The sequence below is a fragment of the Alligator sinensis genome, unplaced genomic scaffold, assembly GCF_000455745.1.
Source record: "Alligator sinensis unplaced genomic scaffold, ASM45574v1 scaffold1248_1, whole genome shotgun sequence".
In the NCBI taxonomy this organism is placed as follows: Eukaryota; Metazoa; Chordata; order Crocodylia; family Alligatoridae; genus Alligator; species Alligator sinensis.
Genome location: NW_005842645.1, coordinates 876,270 through 885,584, shown reverse-complemented (window position 1 = coordinate 885,584; position 9,315 = coordinate 876,270). Strand labels below are relative to the sequence as shown.

Here is a 9,315-nt window from a genome sequence, read left to right as displayed (position 1 = left end):
AATGTTGCCAAAGGCTGAAAACTACAACACACCCTGCCTAGCACTAAGCTAGTCTGACAATCTTCACTGTATTTTATACATATGTGCGAGCATAAAATATGCATGATTGTGTATGTGTGTATGTAGCATATATACATTGACACACACAAGTGTATGCTAATTTATTTATATAGAAATATACATATAGAATGCACAATATAAGCACTATATTCCTCTACACTCTTACATAATGTACATATATGAGTGTATAATGCATAAATAGCAGATACATTTCTTCAAAGAAGCTTTATTTGGGACCTTAGCCCAGGATTATGTTTAGACGGTTGAGAATTCAAGCAGGTGATGATTTTTTTTGGCGCCCTTTATTGTTTGGAACAAGCAGTGTCAGGGATATCAGCAAAGCTCCTAGAATAGAGTTTGTTGTATTAGGGCAGCTGCAGTGAGGATTTTTTGGCACATGTCCAATATTAATATTGGTTATTTCTTTGTGTGTTAGTTTTGTAGTGCTGGGATGGGCATAAGGTCCATCCCATCATAAACAAAATACAAAGCAGGACATGCATTCTCCTCCCTTGGTAGAGACTAGATTGGTAAATGATATACACACAAGGGAATACAAGGTCAGCAGCTCAATTAGGGGGAATACAGCTACATTCTTGACTTAAAGTATAGGCTGAGATGTGCATGTGATCATATTAAATTACTGAGGATAAGGACTGGAATATTAGAACAGATAACCATATAAGGATGAGACCATAACAGAGCCTACCATTATTTACAAGTTAGCTTTCATTCCAAAGTATCTCAAAGCACTTTATGATGTATCTGGCTATTGCTACTGTATGTATTGTAGATATCAAAGTGCCCAGTAATTTTTTCCTGATCACTGAGGTACAGCTAGGGATAGAATATGTTAAAGTTAATGCAGTAGTTAATGCCCTCTTTGAGAGAAGGCATTTAGAGCTTAATAGAAAATTATAGCTTTTCTGTAGAATTTTTAGGCCAAGTTGTAGACCAGTGGTTCTCAACCATTGTAGATTCAGGGAACCCCCCCCATAACGTTTCTGAATCGGTATTTCCCTGGTTGAGAACAACTGCTGTACTGGTTCAGCTTGCCTCAGTGGTACTCAGCTAGGGTGATACCTGAACTGCCCTGCATGCAGAGCCAGCCTTAAGGAACATGAGGCACAGTCTGGCAGGGAGGCAGAGCTGCCTGCACGGCCCGTTCTGGCTCCTCTTGAGCAATAGGCTAGGCTGGGCTGGGCACCACTCCTTCTGCCTCTGGCACTGCTCTATGTGTGTGTGTGGTACCCCTTGACCATGGGGCCCTGCACAGTTGCCATTGTTGCCCACCCTTAAGGCTAGCTCTGTCTCCATGCCTTGTGCACAGCCAGATAAACCTAAATCAGATAAGCCAATCCCGCTGTGACCTTTCCCAGTCTGGCAGCCCCTCCCTACCCTTGTGCTCTATGTGTCCTGCATGCTTCTGTTGGCAGAGGAGGTGGGGGTGAGAAATTGGGTACTCCTGCCTTCTATAAATTTATCAGGTAACCCTGATGTAGGCAAGAGCACATGCTTATGCCTCAATCCTTCCCAGTACGGCTGTGCATGAAGTGCAGGGGGTAGTTCCACCTGGCTGTGGCAGCATGTGTGCTACAGCACCCCATAAAGGGTCTCATGCCACCCTGGTCAAGAACTGCTCCTGTAGAGTTTTAAATCAGGAATATGTTTCTCCATTAAGGTCTCTATTTAAAACTATTAAAAGTAAAAATTGTTCTTTCTCTCAGAGTAATTTCTATGGGAGCCTAATGGTTTTATATTTTATAGGGTTTTCCTTAGTGACTACAGTAAAGAATATGAATCTAAGTGTATATTAATAACTACAGCTGAAATTTTATAAATCTCATGGATTTTTTTTCAGAAAAAAATATTAACCCAAGGGTTCTGCATAAAGTGTCCCAAGATTTTAACAATTACAAGTGCCTGGGATCTTGGTTTTAAATCTCTTTAGAAACCCTGGACCACCATTCCTTTAATAATAGTTCCACATCCAATAGTTCAGCATGTCAGAATTTAAAGTTGCCATCTCCCTGCCCACTAGCATCCAGAGCTTTATACTGTATAGCAGTATAACTGTATTAATATTATACAATTGTTATATAATATTTACTCCATTCAGGAATGGTAGGATTATGAGATTTATAAAGCAGTTCAACAAAACTGAGATTTAAGCAAATAAATATTATTAAAGTCCAAAGAACCTTGTCAGCTTTCCTTGCTTTTGGAGGGAGGGGAATGTCCTCTAACTAACAAATTTACAGAAGTTTGCTTTATTTATAAAGTTCAGTAAGCAGCTTTGCTGTTTCATAAGCTAACTAAGCCATCAGGGTAAAATGAAAGGCCGCTACATTTAGTTCTCCCTGTTGTAAAGGAAGTGGAGAAGAGCCAGTGTTCCACCCTATATCTCTTCAATGTAATTTCAGAGGGGATTATTTGCCATTGCACAAGATGAATGGGCTGGTGATTGACATTTTAGAAATAAAAGATGATTTCAATTCATCCAGCTAACTATGGAACCCTGCTTCCAGCACAAGACTAGGGTGGGAGAGGAAAGATTAGCCTTATTTTTGTGCTGCAATAGGAAGACATTGAGGAACAAGTTGTACATATAACACTAAGACAGTTTTCTGCCAGCTGTTCTATAAGTGGACAAACAGGTACATAGACACTTCAAGTAGTTCATCAAATTCCGCATAAACTGCCCAGAGCTGACATTTCTTCTAGCCTCGTCAGTTAGCGGTTGACTTGTTTCCCAGTGAGTCATGAGTTTACATCCCTTCCCATTTTTTATCGCTCAGTGGGTCTGTTGTCAAGACAGAATACAGACAGATATTGGCAAGGGGAATCATGTAACCAGCTGAGGTTCAACCCTTTCTCTCTTCTCTTTCCTTTCATTCATGTAGTGTATGCATGATGTATCAATATTCTCCTGTAAACTTCTCTTTTATGTATATGTGTCTGTATGTTTGCACATACATACTTCTGATGCTCAGTAAGATGTACAAGACAAGCAGTTTCTGCTTTTGGTCATTTCTTAGCAATCTGAATGAAAATGGCATTGTCCCCAATGGAAAATGTTGGGGTTTTGTAATGTCAGCCTGAGGCAAAGGAATTCCCTCCTTTTTCTTGGTGCTGCGTGGTTTGTCCTTCTATTAAGTGTGCATTCTTGATCAGTGCTAAAGTTTATACCTTACTTTGTTTACAGCCTTCTGCTTGGTGGTCTTGGAGAAGCCTTGCTCATCTACACTGAAAGGACAGGCACATAAAAAAAGGGGGAAAAGAAAGCAAGTGTCTCTCTGCGGGAATAAGCCTGAAGTGCAGCTCAGAAATCTTGGAATGAAAAAAACTCAAGGTGCATCAGCAGCTGTGTTGATCTAAGGACATAGGCAGACAAGGTTCTTTGGGTAGATGTAATATTTTTTATTAGACCAAGTAAACAGTTGGAAAAATTTCTCTTTTCAAGCTTTTGGGCACAAGTACCCTTTTTCAGGCAATAGCGAGTGTCTGTACGGGGAGTCTGTATAAATTCTTCCTATTGCCTGAAGAAGAGCATTTGTGCCTGAACGCTTGCAAAGAGAATTTTTTCCAACTGTTTACTTGCTCTAATAAAGCGTATCACATCTACTCAAAGAACCTTGTCTGCCTATGTCCGTAGACCAGCACAGCTACAAACAACAACCCTAAAGCATGATTAAAAACAAGGATCCTTCATTCTTCTTTCTTCAGAGGGAAAATTATGCTATTAATAACACTGGTGAAGGAGCAACATAGTTGGTATGATGATTAAGAATCTGCCTCAAAGCACAAGACAAGAACTATTTATGATGGATGCTGTAATGGAAAAACTGCATTGTGTCTGTAGACTGCTCAGTGTGAGAACCTCTTTCAATAGCACCTTCTCACGCAGGGAACTGAACTCTACTATTCCTCAGAAACAGGAAAAGTCGTTTTCTCTGCTGGACGCCCTAGAGTTTTTGTTCAAGGCGGAGAGGAGGTTACACCAAACAATGAGAAAGTCCAAGCACTGCCATGAATCGAATAGCAGTGGGCATGTATTTTATTTCCACGTGTTCTGTTAAAGGCAAGCTACTACATACAGTTCTCCAGGCATATCATCTGATTGGTAGAGGGCATTAGAGATTGGGGCCTCTGGAGATAACACCCCTCTGGAATTGTTGAAGATTGACAGACAAATCTTTGCTGAATGGGAAATTAAGAAATAAATTTTACCACCTATTGTACTGGCTCTGTACGTGTGATTTTTTTTCCTTCTCTTGGTCCAAAATTTCTCTTTAACTTTGTGAATTTTGGTCAGAGTAGTGTTTTTTCCCTGTATGATTTCCTAACAGCTGGTTGTTTCTAAATTAACACAAGAGGGAGCAGAGATTTTAAATCTTGAAAGAATATCATGAGAAATGGAAAGAAATTAATTCCAAAAAGCCTGTAAATAATTCCATTCCATTAAGCCTGTTAGAATTTATTCCATGTTTATGGATGTAGGATGAACTTTTCCAAAACTTCAGTGGCTCTTCTGCTTCCAAATTGCTGAGATCCAATGGAACATGTACTTCTTTAATTTTAGGTACTTTGGAAATTCCCACCTGTAGTTACTAAAAGAGCATTTCCATGTACAAAGCTTATATTAAAGAACAGATTATACTTACTAATTACAGGCTCACATCAGAAACTTGGAATTGTGGAAAATTGTTAAGAAAAGCAAAAGGACACAAGAAGATCCCTGTGGCCAACAAGTTAATGAAAATAGTAAGGAGGTATTGTGATTCTGAAGCATATCAGGATCAAAAAGAATCCTAACAATGGCATTTGTACATTATGAGATAGACCTGGTAAAATTGTCAGTAATAATGCAGAAAGAGCAAAAGTATTGATTATTTCTTTTCCATATTTGGGGAAAATGCTAGATGAGGTAATCATATCATATGATGACAATTAAATGTTTTCCATCTCAAAAGTTATTACAGAGAATATTATTTAGCAGCAACTAATACTGGACTTCTTTAAGAAAATCCAGAGACCAGCTGATGAGTGTTTGAGGCTGATTTTTTTTTCAGAAAGCCTTGAAACAGTGAAAAGGTTGTGAAGAAAAGCTAATGCTCCAGTATTTTAAAAGGGTAATCAGAATGACCTGGGTAATTCTAGATCCTATCGTCTTAATATTAATCTTGAGCAAAATACTGGAATGGTTTACAGGGACTTGATTAATAATTAAGGGCAGTGGCATAACTAGGGTAGGTGACCAGGGCAACTGCGCTGGGCACTGACTGGGGGGAGGGCGGGGGGGGTTAAAAAAAGCAGCTGCTCTCAGCAGCTGCTCTCAGCAGCTGCATGATTGCAATCACAGTGGCAACAACTGGAAGTCACCACTGCTCCTGTGCCCCAGGTGCCCAGCTGCATTGCTATGCTGCTGCTTAAGGAGAATAATATAACTAATGCTAATTAGAGTGGCTTTGTGGAAAATGGGTCTTATCAAACTAACAATATCTTACTGTGGATGACTTTGCAAGTTTGGCTGATAAATATAATAGTGTTGATTTGACATGCTTAATATTCCTTAAGGCATTTGACTTGGTATTATACACCATTTGATTACGAAACAGAAATAGATACAAAATCAACAAGGCATCAACTAAATGGGTTAAAAACTGACCGGTATGTTTCAAAATGCACCCATAAGAAGGCAAATCACTACATGGGTGTGTGTCTGCTTGTGCAATTATTAATTTTTGGGCCTATGTCATTTAATATTTTTATTAGTGTCTTTTTTTAGAAATTCCTCATGGAGAAAGTCTGCAGAGTTGAAGATTGGGTAGGTAGGACATGTATCTGATGCAGAGCGATCTGTTTGCCATGGTAAGATGGTTTTAAGCAAACACAAATATGAATACAGCCAAATATAAAACCATCCGTCTAAGAAGGTAGGTCACAATACAGGCATGGAGTCTGTTTTGGGAAGCGGTGAAATTCTGACTTGCGGGCATCATCATAAATAATCAGAGGTAATCAGCTGAACCTATTAAGCTCCCAGTGGAAAGCTGTGGCCAAAAGAGCTAATTGGATGCTTGGATCCATACATAGGAGAAGATAGAGTAAGAGTATGGAGATGATTTTACCTTTGTGTTTGGCCTTGCTTTAACTGTTTTTGGAATGCTGTGTCCAGTTCTGGTGTCCACAATTAAAAAAGAATGACGAAAGGGTTCAGGGAAGTGACACAAGAACCATTAGAAGGTTGGAAAACGTGCCTTATAGTGAAAGGCACCAAGATTTCAGTCTATTTAGTTTATCAAAGAGAAGGTAAGGGGTAATTTGGCTGTGGTATATGGCATTTACAGAGGGAACATAAATGGGTTAATAGATAAAGTTATGATTAAATCCAATGGCTGGGGTCTGAAGCCAGACAAATTCAGACTCAAAATAGGATGTATTCCTTGAACAACCAGTGTAAGTAACTTTTGTAAGAACATGTCAAGGATTGTGGTGGATTTTCTATCACCAGGACTGGATGTTTTTTACTAACAGATGTACTGAGGTTCAAACTAGAGTTAATTCAGGGAAGTCCAGTGGCCCATGTTATATAGGGGTGAGACTAAGGTTATCATGATGGTCCTTCCTAGCCTTGTAATCTCTGAATCTAGAGACAATGCTGTGAGGTGCAGACTGCACTGAAAAGGGGCATATCATGCTCTTGCCTCCAACATGGGTCAACTCTGCTAGGCAGTGTTGCAGGCCATAGAACCTAAGCTGTTTCTTCTTCCTGCTCTGTTTGCAATATCAAGGGGTTTATAGGAAATAGTTTCTGCATAAACTACACAAGAGGCATGGCACAAGCACTGCAGCTGTGGCTGGAGCCAGCGGTGTGGGAGAAGCCCCTTATACACATTTCCTTTTGTGCCGTTTTCAAGGGCTAGGGACAGACATTACACATAAACTGGTTTAAGTGATCAGAAGTTGGTTTAAACCTATAACAGAACAAATATTCAGTGCACATAAACCATTTTGAAAATGGCTGAAACCGGTTTGAGATAAACCTGGTTGAATGTAGTACCAGACTTAACTGATTTGGCTCAAACTGGTTTGTGCATTATCTGTCCCAGACCCCTTCCTGATTTAAGTTAAACCAGACTCCTCCAGCATCCCAGCATGCTCTCTGGGCTGGGTGGGGCTCTCTGCTTTCTGCTCCAGAGAGCTGGGCTGGCCCTTCCCCTCTGCTCTCTAGTCAGAGCAGGGGTGGGGCATTGCCAGACACTGGCCTGCCATGGCCCCTGAGGCAAATTCCTCTCTTCCCCCACCCCGCCAGCATACTCTGCAGACCGCAGCGGAGGTTTGCCAGCCCCAGCCACACCTCCACGGCTTGCCTGCAGCCAGGCACGGATGGAGTTAATTCCTCCTTCTGGCTCCTCTCTCCCCACAGGGACCACCAGGGTTTGGCTGCGGCTTGCCTGCAGCCAAGCAGGGAGCAGATTAATGCCTTTGTCTGTCCCTTCTCACCAGAGAGCTACATTTACATTATAAAATAGAACCTGTAAAAGGTGGGAATACCTAAACAAAGCCTTTCTGAATGCCTGGCTGTAAGGAGACACAGGATTATGTAAAACTTATGCAAGGGTTTCTTTTGTCTTCCTGATTTACATTTTAAGTTAGACTAAGTTGTGTATGCTGTGTTTTACTGGGCTGTATCTTGGTTTAGGCAAAGATTTTTGGTCGTTCCCTGTTGTATGCCTTGCAAATTGCTGTGTTCAATACATGCTTGCTTCATATCAAGGACTTTTCCCCCATCCCCACTCCTCAGTCTGGCAGCAGCTTCTCCTCACCCCCAGGCTGGTGCCTGGCATCTCGTGTGGCATGCTAGCCCCAGCTGGTGCCTGGCCCCGCCCCCTCTGTTCCAGCTGGGAGGGGTGAGAGCCTTGGAGGGCGTCTCTCTTCCTTCCCCTTTGGCAGTGGCTGGTAGGCGTGCTCTAGCACCCCCCGGCTTCTGGCTTGAGCCACTGCAGGCAAGTGGTTGCATTTCCTGATTTAACAGAAAATTCCTGTCCAGTTATTAATCAGTTTTAGCTGCACAGCTTAGACTAACCTGCAAAGATTGAATCAATTCAGGCTTGAGATCAAATCAATGTCTGTCCCTAACCAAGGAGCTCAGTAATTTTCCTTACCTGCATTATCCATAACAACCTCATGATTATAGAAATGCAAGAGCGGATCATGTTGATTAACAGAGACTTATCAAGAAACACTAAAAAACGTGTTCCCTTGTTTGGAAATTATAGCAGAAAAGCCAAGGACATAACGAGCATTGACTGATCTGCCTTCTGCTGCCTACATTCCCTATCCACTGAGACACTGGGAAGGACATAGTGGAGGAGGCTTGCTTTGCCACTACCTCTGCTATCTCTTCTGCAGATACCTGGGGGACTTCAGTCTCTGTGGCTGCTGAACTAGCCCCTTCATGAGCACAAAATCCTCTAAGCATTTATTTCTGTTGATGCTGTTTCCATTTCACAAACTAAGCTGATCACTTTCTCTTGGGTTTTGAGTTACTTTCATCACCATGCTGTCTGCATAGTGGTGTTGGCAGTTCATAGATTTCATAGATTTCATAGACATCAGGGCTGGAAGGGACCTCGGAAGATCATCGAGTCCAGCCCCCCGCCCAAAGGGCAGGAAGTCAGCTGGGGTCATAGGATCCCAGCAAGATAAGCATCCAGTTTCATCTTGAAGGTGTTCAATGAAGGCGCTTGAACCACCTCCGGTGGCAGGCTGTTCCAGACCTTGGGGGCTCGGACAGTAAAGAAATTCTTCCTTATGTCCAGCCTGAAACGATCTTGAAGTAGTTTGTGACCATTCGACCTCGTCATCCCTTGGGGCGCTCTGGTGAACAAACGTTCCCCCAGATGCTGGTGGTCACCCCTGATAAACTTGTAGGTGGCCATCAGATCACCCCTAAGCCTGCGCTTTTTCAGGCTAAAGAGCCCCAGGGCTCTCAGCCTGTCATCGTAGGGTCTGCTTCCCTGACCTCTGATCATGCACGTGGCTCTTCTCTGGACTCTCTCAAGCTTCTCCACATCCTTTTTGAATTGTGGAGCCCAAAACTGGACACAGTACTCCAGCTGCGGCCTCACTAAGGCCGAGTACAGGGGGAGAATGACGTCCCGGGATTTGCTTGAGAGACGTCCCGGGATTTGCTTGAGACGTCCCGGGATTTGCTTGAGATCATCGAGTCTGACCCCCTGCATAGGCAGG

At 42.2% G+C, this 9,315-nt stretch overlaps 1 protein-coding gene across 1 annotated transcript in view; it reads left to right on the top strand.

The window, feature by feature from the left end:
• The window catches only part of LOC102373757 (transmembrane protein 241), a 57,670-nt gene extending 54,252 nt beyond the window's left edge, over nucleotides 1-3,418 (top strand). The window contains exon 10 of the mRNA XM_006033624.3: nucleotides 3,266-3,418. Within this exon, the coding sequence (XP_006033686.2) occupies nucleotides 3,266-3,326 (61 nt within the window). The 3' untranslated portion in view covers nucleotides 3,327-3,418. The remainder of the gene's footprint in view (nucleotides 1-3,265) is intronic.
• The last annotated feature ends 5,897 nt before the right edge of the window (nucleotides 3,419-9,315 follow it).